Below are 23,526 nucleotides of genomic sequence, written 5' to 3' on the forward strand. Positions count from 1 at the left end.
CTTTTTTCATCTTCACCAAAACATTACTATTTTCATTTTAGACAATAACAATGATCATGAAATTTAAAAATCTCTTCCCCTTATTGTGAATTTTGGGGTTAAGATAAAAATTAAAAAGGAATATTGACTACGTACCATAAAAGGCTGAGACTACTTAGTCCTGACCTTCAGTTAGACGGTGGGCTTTGCTAACTCTCCAGAGTCAGAACGTCCTGAATCTCCAGGAAAACTCAGGCCACCTGGCCTGAGGGTCCCATCACTGATCACAACCCGCGTGTTCCCCACATTCCCCCCCGACCCCACCCCAAATGCACACATCCAAATGCACACATCCAAACGTTCAGTGTCTTTCAATAGGCAAACACTTCAATCTAAAATGGCGGCAGATATCTTGTACTAGAATATTCTATGGCTAAAAAAATAACCAGGGTTCTAATATTGGAAATTCTAATGTTACAGTTTACAAAAGTAAGCAAATCTCTTGGGAAGTCATTATTAATTCTCATTGCAATCAAAGAAAAGGTTAGTGCTTGGAGGAATCTAACAGTCCTTGGTAGCCACAACAGAATCTTTTCATCCTCTAGAGTGCTCTCCTGGAAGCTGCTTCTGGAAAGCTCCACAGCTGAAGGAGGGCAGGGGAGGGGCACTGTGGGCAAGAGGTGGCCAGTAAATGGGGCCTTCGAGAAAGTATAACAACAAATGCCCACTCAAAAAGAACAAAACCAGGATACCCTGGCATGTCAGACACAGAGGATGGGAATGCAAAGGAAATCTTATTTGGCTGTTCGAGCTATCTCAGTCAGGCAAACAGGATGACCCAGCATTTCTGTCAATTAACTTATAAAATACTAAGATTGAAAACATGACTTTGGTGATAGGAAATGGAGAACAGCAAGCCTGGCCCCAAAATAACTCCGGCAGCTTAACAATACAGGTTCAAGCTTGAGTCCCCAACCAGCTTTGCTGCACTGAACGCAGGGCAGGCAGTGTGGGGCAGCTCGCGTTTGCCTGGGGAAAGCTACCTGGTACAGACGGTCATTTGCAACCAAAAGTCGAAGGCTGCTGCCTGTCTATCGTCCAGGAGAAGCACATCCCAGTAGCTCACCACTAAATTCCAAACTGCACTGGGAACTCTGTACTCGGCTTCAAGGTACACACATGCAGTTCCAGGCTGCAGCTCCTCAGAAGACTGCTTGAAAGACACTTGAAAACTACTGGAATAGGAGAGAAAAAAAACCTGCACAAAAACTGGCAGCTGGAGCTCACTGCAAGGGGGTCACCTCACCAGCTCTCTCCCAGTGCGAACAGCGGACTTCCCAAGGGGCACTGTGACTCATTCAGCCATTATTTTCCTCTATCTGCCCTTAGAGACGGAAGGAATTGTGGTACAGTGATTTGCTTTTTTCGCTTCCCCTAAGAGGTTTCTTGGTGATGAAAGACAAAAACCATGGTGTCCGGTGGTGGTGGTGAAGTTAAGAGCAGCCTAGTCCATAAGGTAAGGGTAAGCCAAAGGTTAAGGTCATGCACAGTTAGGACAAACGCACAAAGACTGGTCGGGTTAGGTACACAAAGTCTATTTAACTAATAAAGGGAGGGAGGGAAAAAGGTTATTTCTGCTGTGCAGGCGGCTCTCATCCTCCCCACTTCCCTCAGTCTCCAACAGCAGGCGCGGAATAATAAACCATCCCAAATCTGTGTCTGGGCCGCTGCTGAGCAGAAATCCTGGGCTCAGGAGGACAAAGCATCCTCAGACAGCTGCCCTTGGCAAGGGCGTGGCCACATGCCCCGACTCACAGGTGACCTGCGCCCCCGGCCCCCCGCCGCCGCTTCGGGAGCCTGCCCTGCTCACCGCCCCAAAGAGAGGATACAAAGTCGGATGCCCGGAGGGCGCCGCAAGGGTCTTGAAGAGAATCTTAAAAGGGAGACTATATGGCACATATGCCGTTCACGTCATACATGTGAATCTACAGCTAGATATTTATATATTTGAAACACTGGATGAAAGAGTTGGGAAATATGAAGAAACCGTTTTCCAGCCTCTCAACTACGTTGGCCAAGAGCACCCTCTGTCTATCACTGCGTACAGACCTAAGACTGCCAGGGAGGGGATCCCGTGTCCAGGATGGATGACCCTAATGCAACTCCCACACCTTTCACTACATTAAAAGAGACCAGTGTGTTGAAAGTCCTTTAGTCTAAGGCAGCTGAGACCCTGAAGGGCTCACTGCTCTTCTGTTTTGCTGCTATTCCTGAACTTCACCACCATGACTGTTATATTGTCAGGGCAGCCTCTGTAAAATGACTGTAAAACTATGCTCTTGGCCCCAAAGTGAGGTTCATCCAAGCGCTCCTTGATGAATCGGACAGCTTCTTCATTGCTGAAAGCATCCCAGAGGCCATCTGACGCCAAGATCATGAACTCGGGCTGGAGCTTGTCCAGGTCAAAGGTCAGGATATCTGGGTCTGGGATGACCACATTGAGATTTTTCAGTGGATAATCCCCCAGGGAGCGAGACATGGCCAGGATTCCCTGGACCCTCCAGGAGCCATTGAAACTGATGAAACCACCTGGAAAGAGAGAATGAGCCCGTTAGCCTGACCAGCTGATATCTCATCCACCTGGCAGAGTCTCGGTGCAAGTACAAAAGGCTGACCCTGCATGTGCTCCCCTCACCCCACCCCTGCACTGCCAGGAAGGAGCAGCTTTCCTGCTGCATGGCTTGAGGTTTCACACGACACCAGTAGATCCTCATGCCCTCATCCTGGGCATCTTAAAGGCCTTCAAGAATATATCAATACGAATATTGAGGCTGGGAGATACGTATGGGTGAGGGCATCTTGTGAACTCAACAACACCTTGGCAGCTCAGTGACTGACTCTAGGGGGCACTAGTGTAGGGCTTTGAGGAGACTGGCAAAGGAGAGGTGAAAGGTAGGGGGACGGGCACCAGAGACAACCACCGGGATACCTCATTTAGCTGGAGGCCACCCTTGGGTGCGCCTGTATAGATCTCAAAACAGCTCCCCAAATATGCTCAGGTGAAAGAACAGCGTATTTTAGCACAGTGGTTAAAGCTCAGGCTCTGGATCAGACTGCTTCAATTTGATTCTTGGCTCTGTCACTTCTAGCTACTGTGACTTTGGAGGAGAAACTCTCTCTCTCTGATCCTAGGTTTCTCTGGCTGCAAAATGGGGACAATGATAGTACCTATTCCACTGAGTTGTTGGGAGAAATAAAGGAGTTATTGCATATAAAATCTTAGCACAGTGCCTGACTATAACATGCACTCAATATTATATATTATTATTTTTTTCTTTAAGGTAGCTAGAACTTTGGTCATTCACATATTATTTGCTAGATATTTATTAAATATATATTCCATGCAAGGCAATTTGCAGGCTATAAAGTTACACAAAATCCAGACCTTTCTCTAAAGAAGTAGACAGTCTGACAGGAGGGAAAAGCCACATGTATTAACAGCTACCAGCATAAAGCAATCTTCTTCCAGGGAGACTAGTACCCCTAAATGCTGCAGACAGAGGGAGGAGGGAGGGATGATGTCTGGTTGTGATGATCAGGGAGGAGTGAGCACTAAAGCTGGGCTTTGAGTGATGGGTAGGACTGCCATGGGCAGGGATGTATGAGAACATTCCAGGAAGTGCAGTTTGGTGGGCAAGAGCAAGGCTCTGGAGTCAGACTGTCCTGGATCTCAGTTCTGGTCTCACCATTCACTAGCTGTGTGTCCTTGGACACACACGCCTCTTTGAGGCTCCACTTCCTTGGCTGTAAAATGAGGATAACGTTACCAACCTCAGAAAGAAGGCAAAGAGAAAGCGTAGGTAAAGCACGAGGCGTGGCTCCCAGCGCAGAGTGAGCACACAGTATATTGCGGCTGATATCACTGCTGTTGGAAACAGCATAAGGGGTGGAGACAGAAGGACCAACATGTATTTGGCCCAGACTGGTTGCAGTATATTGTCATGCTAAGTAGGACGGGGATAGAAGGAAGGCTGAGGTCAGAGAAAATACACTTAAAAATAATAAAATCAATCCTTGTCCCTTAAGCCTTGCTATAAAATACACTCTTGACACAGTCCCTACTGTGAAAAGGCAAATGTTGATGAGGTTCTGGGCAGAAGCTGACCTGCAGAGATTGAGCCAAGAGGCAGCAGGGGTCCACCCTGGCCAGGGCCCCAGGGTGTATGAGCTCCCCTGGCAGCTGGGCCTGCCACCTGGCGCACCCAGAGCCTGCAGGCACAAGTGTCAGTCTGGGGAGGAGAGGGAAGGATTCCTCCCTTCCACAGGTAGAAAAGAATCCCCCCACATAAAATTATGAAAATGTCATCATCAACTGCTAATCTTCCTCCAAGTCTTTGTCTCCATGTCACCTTAATGAGGCCTGCACTCACCACCCTACCTATAATGACGCCCCTGACACTCCCCATTCCTTTACCTGCTTTATGTCACTAGACAGCAGTTACCACCTCGTAATATACCAGATAATGCACTTATTTTTACCTATTTATTTTATTGTTAATGTCTGTCTACTCCATTCCCCACCCCTATCCCAATTCCAGAATGTGAATTTGTATCCCCAGCCCCTGGGTGCTGAAAAAATGAATGAAAAAGGGACCCTCCACTCCCTGGAATAGTAACTTATGCCAGGCACTGAGTTAGGTGCTGCGATTATAGAGACAAACAGACCCAGTTCCTGCCCTCAAAGAGCTCATAGTCGGGAAGACAAGGCAGATGAGAGAGCCAGGTATGTCCATATGTCGTGCAAGGGGACCCAAGAGGTCCACCTGGGATGCCGGGGAGAGACCAAAGGGGCACCCAGCCCAGACTGGGGGAGCCTTTGCACAGGGTGACAGGAAAGGCTTCCAAAGGACACTCTTAAACTGAGTCTTAAAGACCAAGTAATTGTTATCCACCAGACAGTGGGGACGCACTTGCAAAGGTACACAGCTAGCAGAGACACGGCTCATTTGGGGACTGGTTAGTAGTTTGGCGTGACTGGAGGGGAATGGAGTATGACAAGAGGTGAGAATGAGGCAGAAAGAAGGGGCCCAAAGATCTCATTAGCCTTCAAATAGTAAAGGGCTATTTTTGGCCCTTTAGGAATCTTTGGCCAGGAAGAAGGACAAATTCAGCGGCCATTTATTTAACAGGAGATATTACAAAGTCTGGTCTCAGCTACCTCAGCAGCAGCCTCTGTACCGATCTACTAATCACTGGGTAACTGCACATCTTATCCCCCGGGGTTATCCAGGCAAGCCGCCTGTCCATGGAACAGGACGGCAGACAGTCCTCGGAAGGCCTTCACAAGCTCACCAGCTCTCTTGATCCTCTTTCTTTCCTTCAGTTGGTAAGGCTTGTGATCGTGAGACAAAGGAATGGCGTTCCCGTCCTTGTCACATAGGACCCCTCTTGAGTCACCCACGTTGGCCACGGTGAGGTCTTTATCTGATAGGAGAGCAATCAAACATGTTGTACCTGAAAAATTGAAGAGAGAGGCAATGTGGGAGGTCAGCAATGCTTTGAGGTTAGGCTGCTTCTGTGGTTACCGGATTCCTCAGTCATTAAAACCGCTCCTGCTGGGTGAGAATCTGACTCCAGCCACTCCAGGAATGATGGCTGTTCACTTCAACAACACTGATTGAATCTGACAGTCAATTTTCTTTAGAGTGTCACTGAAATAGGCTAAGATAAGATCACTATTTTCCCAAATCATTTTGTTTCTGCTGCTCTTAATTTAAACACATATCACATTTAAAAGGATTAGGCGAGAAACAAAATCAGTTTGAAGCTTCAGACAATTGATACATATTTTCTGCTTCTCGTTGCTGCTGAGTTTCTGTGATTCCCAGGTGAAAGTGGGGAAGATGGGAGTCGGGTGGGATCCTCAGCTGGAAGGCCTGGAAGAGCCAGTAAATGACAGATGACAACACCCAGATCCTATGGAGCCACCGGGAGCCGTGAAGGAGCTGCTCATACAAACTTGCCTACGTAACGTCTGACAGCAAAGACTGGTGGCCAGAGACAGGTCAGCTCCAGGGTGTGATGGGGGCGGACTACAAAGGTAGAAGCAGAAACCCCTACCATGACGACAGAAATGAGGCCTAGACAGGAGGTGGGGGCTGGGGGTGGTCAGAGTCATGAGAGAAGCAAGACAGAAGACCTGCTTGCCTGGAGCCTACTCGAGACACACAAGGACGAGCTCTCCTCAAACCCTCGTGGACTGAAAGAGTGTAAAAGCAGACTTGGCCAGCCTGGGCTAGCTGGAGACTGCCCTCATCACCTGCCTGGTGCCCCTGTCCACCTCTCCTTCTCTCCCCCTCCCTGTGACAGAGACACTGCGTATGCAAATACCTGCTGAAATGCACAGCCCATTAAGCTCTTGCTTCAAAGTGACAACACCTTGACTTGTTAAAATTATTTATCAATTAGTCTTCATTAATATTTCCCTCCTCAATAAGAAGGTCATTTTCCATAACAGAATGTAAACTGCACCTAAACAGCTCTTTAGTCTTCATAGAAAACAAAAAAGACTGCATTCTTTAATAGACATAAAGAATAAACACAGGTCAACATCATGAGCAGGGAGAATAATTAGAATAATTAGCATATTCAGTTATTATAGTTTGGTTTGAAATTCAAACAAAGTTAAACTTAAGCCTGTTTAACTCAAAACTGCCTTGATCAGAAATGGAAACACATGAAATGTTGGTTAAGTAAGGATTTCTGATATGAAAAGTCTCGTGAAAGAAAAAAAAGACTCATCTTGGGGATTATCAAAGCAAATCACAAATCTTTTAACCTTTAAAAAAAAAACCATAAGAATGAAATGTTAATACAAGAACAATTCATACAATTAGAAATTATTCTCAGTTTTTGATATTAGTTGCATTTTGGTCTTCAGCCGCCTCCCTCTGTCCTCAAGCATCTGATTGGGTTAACTTGTCTAACACAATCGGAGCATAAACTCTCCTACGAGGCACATTCTTAGAGTCTGAAAGGTGAGATGGAAACATTCCTTTACTGGATACTACATGGCTGGGGCATCAAATCACTATAACTCTTGGCGCCGTCTCTCTGTGGGGCCCTCCTCCCTCTCACTCTGCACATTCGGCCAGAACGTGTTCCTGACCTTGGCTTCCACCACCCTCTGAGCTGTGCCAGCTGTGCCGCTAGCTGGTTCACACTCTCCTGGGGTCCACATCAGTTGTCTAGTGGATATTTCCATTTGCCTGTGCTACAAGGGATCCAGGGAAAGGCTTCGGGGTCGCCATGTGAGGGAAGCAGAGGGATCCACCCGGCTGAGTTGTGGGCCCCTGCCACACCCCCATGTCAGCCATAGCAGCTTTACTTCCATTGTTAGCTGTATTGAGATGCATGTAAGATTTTTTTTTTTTAAAAAAAGGAGGGGAGAGGTCATTCTATAGCTAGAAAGACAATTGAAATTTAATCATATATGTGATGAAGAACCACTGAAGGGTTTTAAGCAAGATAGTGACATGCTGAGATGTATGTTTTAAAAGATCATTTCAGGGGCCGGCCTGGTGACCTAGCAGTTAAGTTCCTGCACTCTGCTTCCTCTGCCCAGGGTTCGCAGGCTCCGATGCCAGGTGCCGACCAACGCACCGCTTGTCAAGCCATGCTGTGGTGGTATCCCATATAAAATAGAGGAAGATGGACACAGATGTTAGCCCAGGGCCTATCTTCCTCAGCAAGAAATGGAGGATTGGCAACAGATGTTAGCTCAGGGCTACTCTTCCTCACAAAAAAAGACCATTTCAGTGGCATTGTAGAAGACAAACGAGAAGCAGAGAGAATAGGTAGAGTTCATGAGGATCTGAATTAATGTAGTAAATGTAGGGATAGGGCCCGCCCTGTGGCTTAGTGGTTAAGTGCGCGCGCTCTGCTACTGGCGGCCTGGGTTCGGATCCTGGGCGCGCACCGACGCACCGCTTCTCTGGCCATGCTGAGGTCGCATCCCACATACAGCAACTAGAAGGATGTGCAGCTATGACATACAACTATCTACTGGGGCTTTGGGGGAAAAATAAATGAATAAAATTATAAAATTAAAAAAATAAAATAAAATAAATGTAGGGATAGTGGGTAGGGTACAGATTAAAACCAGAATGGACAGGTCATAGACAATGAGGGAAATAAAGGAAAGCAGGGAAAGTCTAGGATACGGACTGTCCTGGAGTCTAGATGGGGGACTGGGTGTTCCATGGAGAAGGATTTCAGGGGATATCTCTCTGGGGTTTCTGGGAAAGGCTTTCTCTCTCACTAAAACAGAAAGGACACAGAAAAACCCACTTCTTTGGCCTAGTGTTGGCTCACGTGTTTCCCGGAACTGTGGCAGCCATCTTGCAACTATGACGGGATATGCCTCAGGGTCAAGGCACTGTGCCAGGAGGGGAGACAGAGAGGGAAAGAGCCTGAGTCCCTGAGACATCACGGAACTGCCGAACCAGCCTGGAACTGCCTGTTCTCCTTCTGTGAGACAATAAATGTCTTTACTGCTTAAGGCTTTTTAAATTGGATTTTTGTGTTCCTTGTAGTATCTTAACTGATTCAGGGTCTTATAGTTCAATAAGAGGCTTATCGATAAGAGATTTAGAGTGTGGCTGCTTTGCTTAAGTTGGATATACTTGAGATTCAAGGCCCGCCAATTCCTTTGTCAAGAACACAACTCCATTGTTTCTGTGGGTGAATAAGATCTACCTCTTAACATGGATTTCAGGAATGTATTGCTTTGAGAAGTGGGGACTGTCTATGTTAGCAATACAATCTTAGACCTGGCCAAAATGGGTGAGCCCCTGATGGTGGAATTAGAGTTGCAGGCAGTGTTTAGATCACTGAAATGTCACCATTCCCTCTCTGTAGAAACTTCCTGTATCCTGGGACGATCTCAAGCAAGATCTAAAACATATCAGTATGCTTCAGTGTAAGCAACTTATTGTTTGGGCTTGGCAGTCATAGCTCAGGATTATAAGAAACAGTTTATAATCTAACCTTACTTCACAGATCAAACTACCTTGTTGCTCAGAAACTCCAGAAGAACACGGTACCCAAGAGAAAATGGACAAAATCACTTGTTATTTTGTATGTGTGAGAAAAAAGACTCCCAAGATTCTGACTACTAGTTTTGAGATGGAAGACGTACTCCATCATAGTACTATTTATCAAAAATACCAGAGTCTGACAATCTTACTTGATTCTGAACCTCAGGATGTTTCTATATTAATAATTTAATCTAGATGAGAACTTAATTGCAATCTGGAAGATATCTTGGAAATTTAACCTAATAACCTCACTTCACAGATTTAAAAAAAAACTAAAAAAGTGAATTCACACAGTCTAGACTTCAGTGTCCTAGCTGAGTGAGGTCTGGCAAGTTATTTAACTTTTAAGCCTCAGAAAATGGCAGCACAATCCACTCAGTTGCTCAAGCTAAGAGGCATCCTTGGTTTTTCTCTTTTCCTCATTCTTGACATTCAATCCACCATTAGGTTCTGTCACCCTCATCTCTAAAATACACGTAACCCTTCCAGTTCTCTTGTTCTCACTGCGCTGACTCTAGTCTAAACCACCACCATTTCAGCCAGTGCGCTATTTCAGAGGCCCTGTGAGAAACAGTGGTGGCGGGTCCTGCGTGGTCTGGCCCCCCCCAACTGCCCAGTGTCACGTCATACCACTCTCTCTCTTGCACAAGGCCTCCCTGCTGTTGCCCAAACATGCCAAGCCTTTTGTCACCTTTGGGCCTTTGTACTCACTGTTCCCTCCTCCCAGTATTATCTCCCTGTCCTTGACACCAGAATATGGTGACGTCTTGGTTCAAATGTGACATCTTCAGAGAGGCATTCCCTGACAGGGGATCTCATCTCCTCTTTATTTCTTTTATTGCCCTCACAACACACAATTATGTAAACATCTTGTTCATTTATTTAAACAATTTATTTAATGTCAGTCTTCTCCTGTACAATGTACACTTCACGTGGGTAAGGACACTGTCTGCTTGTTTTCCCTATTATGATGCTGACGTCTAGAATATCGCAGGCACTCAGTATTTGCTGAATAAATGAATTAATAGATGAATGAATAAACAATCACACCCTGTCTCTTTGGTCCTGATTTGACATTATGCTAAGCTCCTGTTTTCTCGCTCTGAGCACGTCGATCCAGTTCAATACCACACTGTACACCGTCTTCCAGATATCGCCACAGCAGGGAGATACTCAGCTGTAGCAAAATACATTTTACACATTGACCAAAACATGACAGCCCCCTGTGCACATACAACACGTGCTCACAGCCACACTGCTAGGACGTGGAGAGGACTCCCAGCCCGGGCCTGTCCTGAGTTCTTTTCTCCAGTCCAGGCTCCTGGCCCAATGCAACTGGAACACGGGTAGGCCTTCCATCCTCACCACAGCTTCCAAAGCCGTGGCGCCTTGTGAAGCCATAAAGGGGCCTCATGGTGGGCATTACATGAGCAATCTGTGTCTGCTTCTGACCTCAATTTGTACTTCAGCAAAAGTGGCACGTTTTTTGTGTTGTCCTATTAATTCTTGTTTTCCTTAGGAAAAACACACAAATGCAAATTATTCATCAGTCTCCTCTAAACCATTCTCTCTTCTGATTTAATTTCTGGGATATAGACAAAGTAAAGGTACACAAGAAAATCTATTCTGGACTTACCTAAATATTTTGGTTGGGTAATATTAAGCACTTAATTCATTTGATGAGTTGAACTTGAGAAAAATGTAAATCCTAATGAAGGTTAAGTAACTTGGGGTATCTCAGGCATCTTAAAAAACCCTAGTTATAAACACTTTAAAAACTTTCTCAGTTAGATTAATAATAAAGTGGTAATAACAATTTGTTCAGCACAATAAACATCACTAAGTGACTCACAAACACACTTGCAGTTGGTTTCCCACCACGGCAGGGTGGGGGAGGGGCGGGCACTGCTCCCCCTTTAAGCAGATGAGGAAAATGGGACTCGGAGACTTCAAGTGTCTTATCCATGGTTACATGGCTCAATGCATACGTACCGAATGCCCAAATGACTGAAAAACCTGGGAATCCAGAATTACTACTTCAGTAATAACAATGACAGATCCTACTGCTTAAGCATTTTACTATAATGCCAAACATTTTATTTACACTATATAACTTAATCTGCACTACCCTATGAGATAGGCAAAATTATCCCCATTTTACAGATGGGGAAACTAGGTGTCAGTTAGGAATAACAACCTGCCCAGTCACATACCTGGACTGTCCACCTCCACTAGGCCACAGCTTTCACAATCGGCACTTCTTCCTGCTCTAAGCTGTTCTATTCCTACCCTCAGAAGGAATGATTTCTGTGGCCAGTTTCTACATGTCTGCGTTTTGAATAGTCCCCATCAACTCATCCCCTTTTGCAGTATACATTGGTACATGTTACAGAAAAGTTTGTAAATCAGCAAAAAATTTGATCAGTGTGACGTGAATTTCCTTTAATATAACTGTGATGCTGTATAAACTTCAACAAAGCTGGAACATTTAAATTCTCAATCGTGATCAATCAGAGGCATCTGAAGCTCTCCAAAGTCAAAAGCAAGCAGCTGGGATTAGTTATCTCCCGACCCTTTTCAACCTAAATATTTTGGTGGTCTCGAATTGGAACTGCCAACTCCAATCCATCCTATCAACCCCCCCTACTTTTGATAGGAACATGGGTTCTGAAAATGTTTTTCTACTCTAAGAAAGGGCAAGCATGATGATAAGTCACAACTGACATCAAGTTTCAGTGTTGGGTCCACAACACGGAGTGGTGGGGCTTGTGGCAAACTGGAGAATGCATGCTCAAGAGGCAGCAATTCTTCAGCAATGAAGATACTGCCACGCGGGAATGCAGGCCCATTGTGAACAGTTCCTCAGGTTTTTCAAGGGAAGCCATTTTTATATGAACTCTCCTGATTTTTAAACGTAGCAACTTTTATTGTAAAAAACAGTGCAAGCCAAACAAAAGGTTACTGTAGGTCAAATGATTCTTTGACTCATTAGACTAACAGCCTCTTTTAGGGCCAGAGCGATGCCTTATTCATTGCTGTTTTTTTTTTAAACTATTTTTTATTAGAAAGTCCTTTAAAATAAAGTGTTTCTTATAATACTCATTGCTGTATTCTTATAATAGTGCTTTGTACACGGCACAGACTCCTACGCTGAGGAGGTGTAAGGACTGGGGTGGTGGTGAGAAAAGTGGAGGTGTTTTTCAATTTACAACTTGTACTAATTGTAGTATTTGTACAATTCACACCTTTGTACTGTGTAAATATATATACTCTAACCATGTAAATATACACAATCTTATTTTTTAAAAAATATTAACAGGGTTATCAGGTGATGGGATTTTAGACCACTTTGTTTTCTTCTTTATGCTTTTCTGTATTAAGATGAATTTAACATGTTATTTAAAACTACACTTTAGTCACAAAATTTCAGGAGCATATCCATTGCATGAAGCAAAGTTTACAAGATATAAAACAGAAAAACAGAACTGACCGTTGTGGTAGTAGGATGGCATAGGTAGAAAAAAGGCCCAGAGGAACAGCAGTGACAATGACGACTGTGGCACTGTTGACAGCTGAAGTTCAGATTCAGCCTAGACCATCAGTGACCATCCATCAGTGACTCGGTGATGGACAGGTGAGCCTCAGCTGCCTTTAGGCTCCCGCTGCACAGCCTCACCTCATCTCTGAGCGGCGCCATGCACAACCTCTATTCAGAGCACAACACCCTGCCCTGGGAGCCATCCAAACACACACCTTCAATCTCTCACACTCCCCACCCCCTCTTTCTACATGCAAACAGATGTGATTTAAAAGTTGGAGTCGTGAGAATCCTTATTTTATGAAAGTTCACCTTACTGCAACATTTACTTATGAGTGACCCTGCAGTTCCACATTCTTGGGGTGGAGGTGGGAGGCTGGGCAGAGTGGAGAGAGCTGGATAGAGTTAACAACATGCCTCGGGAGCCTTGCTTCATAACGCACGTGGACACTCTCCTATACATGCCACACTGCTCGTGCTAATAGTGATTCCCTCTGTGACATAAAGTCTTTTGTAAGACAGTAAGGGAAAGTGACTTTTTTTTCTTTAGGAAAGAGAGAAATTGGGGGTAGGGGGAGAAGGGGTGACAAGGGGTAAGGAGGGGGAGAGGGAGAAGGGGAGACACATGCAAACACACACACACACACACACACACATTCGAGACCGGGAGAAAGAGAGAGAGAGGATTTCAGTGAAGTTGTTAAACAACAGCCTAAAGGCCATTCATTACACACAGCAAAGGAGAATCAACATTTATAGGATGAGGAGAAATAGGTTTATCCTGTAAAGATTTGACAATGAATGTTAGTTCAATAACACAATTTCAGGGCCTAGATGACATCAGGGCCTGGTAACTGACAGAACTTATATTGATGTGCAACATATTGGAAAAAGAGCAGGCAAAGCCAGTCATTAACGCAAGAATCACGGGGATGATAAGATCCCTGTCAGCAGGGCTGCCAGCCCTGCCTCCCACAGCCGGTCTGTGATGAGCCTGAAACACAGATAAATGGCCAGGCAGCTGGTAGATAAGACTCCCAGCCCCCATCCCCTGTCTGCACAATGTCTAAGTCCGCCAAAGTTTGACCTGCTTAGAGTTTGTTCACCAGTCTTGTAATACCACGGCGGATACAGACCTGTCAGGGACAATCCGTTGTCTGGAAAACTAAAGAGTGAGCCTTCCTTCTTTATTTCTTTTCTCTCATCTATTGCCCGAGTCCTTGCACCTCCCGCTGTAAATTCTCTCGGAGGCAGGCCCTCTTCAGTTACAGTAATGTGTGTGGCTGGGCTGGGAGAATCCCGACACATGTCTCACTCTGTGAAGGAGGCTATTGAATGAATACTAATTAACCATTCATACCACAAATCAATAGCTTCAGCGAGATGAGTCTTACAGTAAGTTTGAAAGTTATTTTATGCTATGAGAGCCTTGAATGGAAAGTGATTGGAAAGAGATCTATGTGTGCAGAGAGACACGTATGGCCCTAATTATGGGAGCTACCATATATTGACCATTCGCTCTGTGTCAAGCTCTATGCTCAGTCCTTGGCATATGTAACTTCTTTAATCCTCACAGCCTATGAGGTACTATTATCCTCATTTTACAGATGGTAAAATTGAGATTAAGGGATTAGCCCAAGGTCACGCAGCTAGTGAGGGGCAGAACTCGCCCAGTGTTGCCAGAGTGTTGCTTTCAACCTTGAGGCAGGCTGTTGCTAGCCTGCATTTAATGTTTTTGTGCAAACCAGAAAAAGGTATCTCTTCCTTAAGACACTTTACTACCATCTCCATAAAATGGCCACAATACATATTCAAATTGACAACGACCACGGTGTGAACAGTGCCTCCCAGAGCTGTGCAGTCAAACACGCACAATGACATGGGCAACCCTGCTTCTAGGCCACACCCCGCCCCCGCTCACCCCAGGAAGAAAGATGCCACAGGAGAGGGTCACTCAGTGAGGATTTTCAGCAGAACAGCACATTAGAGGGTTTCTAATGCACACAGAGAATCCTAGCAGCTCTAAAGCCCAACCCGCAAGAGTGAAATATCGACAGCAACACACCTGAGGCCACATCTGAGTGCTACCAAGAACACATTAAGGCCTTCTTCCCGCAAGACCTGAAGGACTGGGGTGGCAAACTATCTTTGTGGGCTCCCAAATAGAGGAAGCAGGGATAGGACACTCCCATGTATGCAGGGAGGCTTATGTGAGTCCTGCAGACTGGGCACGGACAGAGGGCCCCTCCAAATGGCACCTCTTTGGGTCTTCCTTTGCAACCGAAGCTGCCTCAATTTCCCCTCATCATATGTTGGAGGACAGAGTGGCAGGAACAACATTTTCTGAGAAGAAGATCTATTACAAATTATAATTTTCTTTTCCTCTCTTATATTTTTGCATAAGCAAAAATATCAGCCACTGAGTTTCACTGGCTGATATTTTTGCATAAGCAAAAATATCAGCCACTGAGTTTCACTGGCTGAATGTAAGGTAGTCAACTTGATGACAAATTCTATTATCTTAAATCCTAGTGCTGTGTAGTTTAATTCTAGATTTAGGTATACTTGGGCTCTTCCTCAGCAAACATATAGTAATTAATAAAATGACTAGAAGAAATCAGAAACAGTGTCTGAATGCCAGAAAGGTCTTCTCCATAAATGAACTGTGCCACCTTAAATAAGAAAATCTATTTAATGGGGGTATGTGTATTCATTGAATTTTCATGCTTCACCAGAGTTAAGATATGTCATCTCATGCTACTGAACACCACTATGAAACTGAAATGTTCTTCAACTTCACATTTCAACTGCTATAATAATAATGTGTATTTCACACTTGATCGTGGCCTGTGGACACCCTTCTAATCCTTCCTCTTCAGTTAAGTATGAACATTTAAAGAGAGTCACTTGGCATTTTCCAGCAATCCACGGGCTGTCTGCACATGAGGAGTGGGGTCAGCAGGACAACTCTGCAGCCATGGAGGAACCTGCATCGGCCTGTTTTCCAAGCCAGTCTATTCTGGGGAAGCTCAAAAGAAATATGATGCCCCAGACTTCAGAGAAGAAAAGACAGGTCCATTTAGCCAAGACCAAGCGGAGACATCGGGAAAGGTCTGCACTTCCTATAAGACTCACCAGCTGCACTTTCAAGAGGCCAGTTACAAGGATAACTTCCACCCTGGCAATGAGGTCAGGTACAGTCAATGGGAGGAGACCTTGCAGAAGTCCCAGCAAGTATGTGAACACAGGAGACTGCAGGGACTCCAGGCCTGCAGCAGTGAAGGAGAACTTTTAAGAACTTTTGATATCACAAATACCTTAAATATAATTGCACCAGGTGGTCCAGGTGAATCCCTGGGCTGTGTTGGTGCTGGGTCTCTAAACCCCAGCCTCAAGCCCACGGCCACATAGTCTTCAGACTGGGCAGAGATGATCCCAGGAGTGGGTCTCGGTCTCCCCCACCCACTCTACAGACAGCCCGTAACTTATGGAGACATCCGCAGACAGAGTCAGAAAGTGAAAAAAGCAAGGGAGAGACCGGCTGAGGCCCTGAGGGCAGCCACGTTTGCCAGGGAGGCAGAGAGAGCAAGGAGCCAAAAATGATGTTCTGGGACCTGATGGAAAATAGGAGAAGGTCATGCTGAAGAAGCCAAGAAGTGTGGCCCTGGGGAAGTGGTTCCCCATGAACAGCCCCCAGTTTCACTCGCCTCATTTAATGTCAACCCCTCTTTTTGCTCTGGACTGTGATGCTTTGTCATTTTATAATTGTACTTTATTAAACTCTTTTGAGAGACAAAAAAATAAATAAATAAAGAGAGTCACCTCCTATTAAACTGGTCACATGCATTGGGGAGTCTTAGAAAGCCACAGTAGGTCCTCTTGCTGTAAGAGCCTTCGTCTGTACTCTCTGGGCATGACTATTTTGAGGTACAAGTAACCAGACAAGCTCTTGTGATGCTCATTAACATACTTCTCATAACTATTGCTGACATTTAGTTCAGATGATAGCATGCTACTGGAATTAATTTATAATTACATAATACAACCTGGATTCTAAGTCCATTATCTTTTAGTGGTAAATAAAATTAATTTCATGGTTCTCTGACTCTTTCTACATAAGCCAGAGATGCACTGCCTATATTTTTTCATGTCTTCATTTCATTTGAGAATTCTTCAGTGAGATATTTCACTTCTCTTTAGGGTTCCCAGCAAATTACAAGTACGGTCTCTGCTTCTTTATGAATGCTATGGGGGTGGGGTAAAATAGGAACTTCTAAAATTGAGCTTTATTAAAAGGGGCATTTGCTTTTTAATAAAAGGCAGAGAGGAGAAAGGCAGAGGGAGAAAAGGGGAGAAGGCTGGAAATGAGAGGCACAGCCTGATGCATTCTGTGCTTAACAGGGAATTACACTTTCTTTGACCTTTTTTCTCAGTGTAGAGTCAACTCTCTTCCCTATTGTTTCAATTAAAAACAAACCTGGTCTCTGAGGTTTTTAAGTTATCTTTATTTAAATTACCACATAGCTATAAACCTATTTACATATACATGTGTTGGAAGGACGACCTTTGGAGATATTAATTGAAGTTCCTGCCCCCTTGAGTGTACATGACCCTCCTTCATTCACTGTGGCACTCATTGTCCCAGGGAAGATTAGGATGGCTCTGGCTGAAGTGCAGAGAAAGAAATAGTCATGTTGAGCTTCTGAGTTTCGAGGATACTGTGGAAACTCACAGAGACAATATTCTCAAGAGAAAAACCTTTGTGAGCATCCACCAGGCCCGGTTCTGGACTAAACCATGGGCACATGAAGATGGAGCAGTGCGTTTTCCTGCCCATGAGTCCTCTCTTCCTGCTGCCCCTGACAAGTAAGGCTGGCCAGGCAGGAGGGCAGTGTTGAAGGGTGGGGGAGATGGAAGGAAGACAAAGAGGAAAACAAGAGGGAATCTGTGACGTGTGGATCTCCAAGAATTATATGGAGCTCAAAGGACAGAAGACCCAGACCTTGCTTTTCAGGGCAAAGCCCAAAAAATGATAAACCTTTGCCCCAGTATGGAGAGGCCATGGATGAAAGAGAAGCTCACGTGGACAACCTCGGGTGAAGCAGAGAGAACAGCTGAGAACTGCTGGGCTTTCCTGCGGGAGGAAAGGCAGCTCTCAGGAGCTTCAGAGCCTTCCCATCTCAGGTCCTGGAGACCCTGGGTCATCCCAGCAGATGCCAGGATAGTAACAATCACCCTGGAGAAAAGGAGGATGAAAACATAAACCCAGCTTGGTATTTACAGATAAGAACCTGAGAAAAATCAGAAAATTATGGAATATACCTGGAAGTGAATACAGCAAGATTTTAGTATCAGATCCAATATGGACTCAAAATCTAAGTTACATTCAATTCTAGAGAAATAAATTAAGTTACATTTCTACACATGTTTATTCTGTAGCTGTGAAATGTGTGTGTGTATCTATCTATCTATCTATCTATCTGTCTATCTATCTATCTACTGCATGTTGCACATCTTAAATTTTACCCTGGCCTAGAAATTATGAAATTTAATTGTAAAAATGCTATAGCCAGTAGCAATAATGTTTGATAACCAAATATGACTTCCCTGGCCACTGAGTTAGTTAGCACATACCTATACTGAAGAATTTCAGCTGGAAGAAGAAATAGTTTCCAAAGCCAAATTTGCCCCTGTGAAGCATGCCATTGGCAGGTTCTGCAGTTAGACATAAATTATTTCCAGATGATCTTTTCCAGCCAAAGAGAACATACTCACTTATATCCCCATTTAAAGGGACAAAATAAGAGTTGTTCAATTATGTTCATTTTGGATTAGTAAATAAAACAAAATCTGATTTGGGGCACATTTGATCCAATAATTATTAACTCTCCAGGTTGCTTTGGGCTCAGTGGACTACAAAACTGACTCTAAAGCTATGTGTCTAGGAAGACTGCTGCCCCAAAGATCTGATGAAATTCTAACTTTAATTCCATCGGGCCCATGTGGCCACACACCAAAAAGTGATATCCCATCTATACATCTACAACTGAGAAAACACAACCATGTTACTTCACGAAAATGGCCCTCTTTCTCCTTTTTCTCTTTCACACCTCTATCTCCTGTACCTAATAATAATATAAGATTTGGTGTGTGTGCATGTGCACATGCATGTGAATGTTGACTAAATAGTTTTATGTTCTTCGTTCCCTCATTCAGTGCCTACTGTGTGCAAATTACTAGGCTTGGTGCTGGAACAATAAAGATGAACAAGATATAGTCCTTAACCCAAAGGTGCTTACTGCCTAAAGGCTAGATGGACCCAGACACATAGAATCCAGCGTGGTAAATGCTATGACAGTACTGAGAGCCTGGGTGTGTGGATGGGGATGATGGCAGGGAGGGGGCTTGGCTCATTCTGGGGAGCTGGTGGGTGATGGGGAGAACTGCAGGGAGGACCACTGGGAGGAAGTGAGACCTTAACTCTCTCTTGAAGATGCAACAAGGTAAGGAATTCACATAGCCTAATATGGTTATTGGCACAAAGGAGGAGGTAAAGAATTTGTAGAATAAAAATGAATGAAAGCAGCAGCTTTTTAGAAGGGATTTCTTCATATTTCACTTTCAAAACAAAGAATAGAACAAACACTTGTGTATACTCTTTGACTCAATATTGCCAATTCTTGAATTTTATCCTAAGGAAAAAATCAGAGATGTGAACAGAGCTTCCTGAACAAGGACTGACCTCACAGAATTAATTAAAACAGCCAGACAACACAAATAACCAAGATGAGTAGATATAATATGTATCATGAAATATCCAAATAATAAAGCATTGTATGAGTATTAAATATAATGTTTCTGAAAAATATATATCGTCATGGGAAAGTGCTCATGAGTGAAAAATGAAGTAAAACTGTACATAAAATTTCTTAAAAAATATATTACATTAGCATTTTTAGTTGAAAAACTGTATACCAAATATTATTCCAATTTCATTTACTTTAATAAATACATATGTGCATAAATATATGCAGAAAAATATTAGAAGGAAACAAAAAGAGAATATTGGTTATTACAATTGTTTTAAATTTTTAAAAAAAGATTTTGCTGAATTTTTCCAAATTTTCTACATTTAATGTGATTCAATTAGAGAAATTATTTCACTTTTACCAAATTCAGTCCTTTTTACTTTCACGTTCCTTGATGTTAGGCATCTTTTTCCTTCCCACTGAGGGTCTTCTGCCATGGTCTGCGATGATGACGGGATTTTTTTGTCCAGTCATTTGATTTTCCTCACTGAATCGACCTGCCATTTCAGTAACAAGACTGAGGCTATGCAAGTGAAATACTGATAAACCTGACTGCCTCCCGTTTCCATTTTGGCCAGTGTAGTTCCAGGGAAAGAAGGAACAGTGGTGGGGGAATGCCAGGCCCCAGGCTCATCATGAGTAGGGCTCAGAAAGCTCCGGGTTTGCTGACACCACACTTCTATGACACCATAACATCACATGATTTGATGCTGCTGCCCAAAAAGGGACACGGGATGATGACAGAGAGTGGAGGGCAGCAGGAACAGGCTGATAATGACACATGTGCTGCACAGGAAGCCTTGACCAGGGAGAGCCAGTTCCCCAAGGTAGCAGGTGGTAAGCCTCTTCTTGCTACAGGCCATTGCTGAGTGGGTGTCACATTACAGGAGGTGAGGCTGACCGGGGTGGGGGCAGGAGACAAAGCAGAAAGAGTTACAGGATGCCAGAATCTCAAGGCCACAAAGGGAAATGTCATGAACTCAACAAGCTACAATGGGCCAGGCACACTGCTTGCTGCTCACACATACCTGACCTCTGTTAGTTTCACAAAAATCCTGCAAGGTGTGTATTATTATTATTGTTATCACCATCATCATCATCCCTCCATCCTACAGATAAGGAACAAGAAGCTCCCCAAAGTCACACAGCTTTGAGTGGGAGAGCCGGAATTTGAACCCAGGTCTGACACTCTCAAGGAGGCTTTTAAAATTTGCGGCAAGGAAGTAGTCAGCTTTGGCAGCAAATAGCTTTATTTAAGGATTCCTTAAAGTTTATATTTGCTTCCACTAAAGAACAATACAGGGCAATATACAATCTAGATATTCAGACAAATCTTTCTGGTACAGTATGCAAATAATATATAAAATATTTAAGAAAATTTTTTTAAATCATAGCTGAGTTGGAAGATAAATATATGATTTTCTTGTAGGCCAGAAACAATAAGAAAGTACAAAGCCCAAGAAATAAGCAAGGGAGAGGAGCTGATCAGTTTGGAAACAGCATGAGAGACACATCCTCTCCCACGCCCCTGAGACTAAGTCACTTTGGAAGGGGCTCTGAGGTATATAAAATGTAATGTCCGGAGTGCATCAGAGAGAGGGTTAGATAGTCTTCAGAGTTTGCAAAGTGATATCAAATACTTCCTCCAATGACCCTGAGGGATATTATTAATTTCCATTTATCAGACAAGGCAAGAGGCTCAGGACTAAGATGTGCAATGGAACGAGGACTTAAGCTGCATTTCAGCTGCTCAGTCTAGCGCTCTGGGCACCACCCTAGAACTGGGGCTTAATTCCAGGCTGCTAGCTTGAGCCTCTGTTGAATAAAACCTAAAGGCTCACATTTTCCAGGTATAAAAAGAAAGCCTTAGCAGTTACAGGCCCAAGGGTTTAAAAGGACACTTAAGGCATGAGCTACCTGAACGTAACTGATAAACGAGCTGCCAGGTTAGTTAAGAACGAAGGAGACTCTATAATTAAATGGGGAACACTGTGCTCTAAGTAGGTCTAAATCCCCTCTTGACCTGCAACTGTTTAATCTGTGACCTGCAGGAGACATGTTGTGAACTGAAAAATAAGAACACTTCAAGGAGCAGAACATCCACTAAACACGCCTCTCAGGATCCCTGGAAAGTACCCCTCTGGGTGACAGCTGAGAAGTGAAGCCTCCCAGAGCCCTGCTGCCCTTGTGAAGCCACCCTAAGTTGAACTGGCCTCTGAAGGTACTTATTTCACTTGTCACCAGTCTATTTTCCAGGCAAATGTAATGAAGTCAACCTATGACTTGAATAGGAAACAAGGTTTTTAAACATTAAGCATGATTCATGTAAATGAATTTTCTTTAGGGCTCCACTAGGAGAATGTTTCTACCTATTTTACTTCTTGGAGTTCCCGAATAAGCTAAAAGTTTGCAGCAGTCCTGCTCACACAAAGCTGGTCCTGAGCCCTAGACAGCGCAGAACTGCTAGGCAGCAGGGATCCGGGGTGGGAGGGCACCTCAGCACGTGGTTTCCCGTGTTGGTCTGGCCTCACACAGGCCCTGAGGGAGCTGTAACCCCCAGGGCGGCATTGTCCTTGACTCGCTGGGCTCCTGCCACTCTGGTTGCAACAGGATTCTGGCTGAGCTTATCAATGATGCTTATATAGCCGCTGAACTCATCGCTACCTAGCCTGGAGGCTAAAGTTATTCACTCCTTTAGCAGGCTTTTAACAAGCACTTTCTGCTTTCTGATAGGAGCTGGGGCCTCAGAAACAAAAGGTGCAGTCAGTCTCTAGGTGAAGAAGTCACAGTTTAACGGGGTGCCAGAGGGGAGAGACTAGACAAACAATTCTAGTGTGGCTGAAGTTGAGACAGGCAAGCAGTGGTATGAGGGAGAGCTGAGTTTTGACTGATGAATAGGAGTTGGTCAAAGTTGGTGGGGAGGACGGCTTGGATTGTGTGTGTGTGTGTGTGTTTATATGAGGGAGAGTTGAATAAATAAATGAATAAAAGGGGATTATTTTTTCTCTTCCATACTTGAGAAAGATTTTTATTTTTATTTATTTATTTATTTAAAGATTTTATTTATTTATTGATTCCCCCCGCCCCCACCCCCAAAGCCCCAGCAGATAGTTGTATGTCATAGCTGCACATCCTTCTAGTTGCTGTATGTGGGACGCGGCCTCAGCATGGCCGGAGAAGCGGTGCGTTGGTGTGCGCCCGGGATCCAAACCCGGGCCGCCAGCAGCGGAGCGCGAGCACTTAACCGCTAAGCCACGGGCCGGCCCAGAGAAAGATTTTTAAAAATCTTTTTCTAATTTGACGATGACTAGGACATCTAATTTAACATGAGTCCAAATATATGTCAAATCTCAATATGGAAATTACTGACATTAAGAAATGTCAAAGCTCTTAAACATTACCAAGTTGCAAATATGAATATATATAGACCCACATGCTATTTAAGAAAATTGTCTTAAGAAAGAAAATATGAAAAAGAATCAAATCCCTAACCTGACTTGAGAAGGTTCACAAATCACCCACATGAAATTTTCTGTGCTTAATTAATAGTAAGAGCTTTGACCACATGCTACAGTGCTGAATTGCATTGTACTTGATTTTCTCTTGCTCTATTTTCAGTTCACATGTTTAACCTTACAAGGAGTGAGGGAACACGTTGCTCTTGCTTGCTTGCAAATTTAAACGAACATGCAATGGGGAAATCCCCAGCCTTACGGATCTTAAATTAAGAACACGTGTTACATCAGTCCCTTGTTATGATGGCTGAAAGACATCCAGCTGAGGAGTTTAAAAGAGGGGAACGAGTATCTCGGAACTACTTAAGAATTAAATCTCTAAGGCTACAATTTAGAAATAATTATAAAACTATGTATTTTACTTAAAAACGTTGATTAAAAATGCTGAACTTTCACTCCTTGAAAGAAATATCTTAACATAAAGAAGAAAGTAAAGGGTTATTCAGAGATAAAAGAAGGTACTGTTTCATTAAGCACCAAGCAATTGGCCAGCTAATACTTTTCAAAGTATGATCATGAATCTGGCAAACTCCTGTGGCTTTAAAGAGGGTACACAAATGGAATAACCCATCTTAGACCCAACCCTG

The 23,526-nt window shown here is 43.9% G+C and overlaps 1 protein-coding gene and 1 pseudogene across 1 annotated transcript in view; one reads left to right on the plus strand and one right to left on the minus strand.

Annotated features, from left to right (window-relative positions):
- Nucleotides 1-324: 324 nt before the first annotated feature.
- The window catches only part of PPM1L (protein phosphatase, Mg2+/Mn2+ dependent 1L), a 284,988-nt gene continuing 261,786 nt past the window's right edge, over nt 325-23,526 (minus strand). The window contains exons 3-4 of the mRNA XM_004424789.3: nt 5,332-5,493; nt 325-2,568 (exon numbers count right to left, since the gene is read on the minus strand). Of these exons, the coding sequence (XP_004424846.1) occupies nt 2,222-2,568; nt 5,332-5,493 (509 nt within the window). The 3' untranslated portion in view covers nt 325-2,221. The remainder of the gene's footprint in view (nt 2,569-5,331; nt 5,494-23,526) is intronic.
- On the plus strand, nt 15,437-16,160 carry LOC147915221 (methyl-CpG-binding domain protein 3-like 2B pseudogene; annotated as a pseudogene).

The sequence above is a fragment of the Ceratotherium simum genome, chromosome 15 (genome assembly GCF_057802395.1).
Source record: "Ceratotherium simum simum isolate JZ-2026a chromosome 15, ASM5780239v1, whole genome shotgun sequence".
NCBI classification, from domain to species: Eukaryota; Metazoa; Chordata; class Mammalia; order Perissodactyla; family Rhinocerotidae; genus Ceratotherium; species Ceratotherium simum.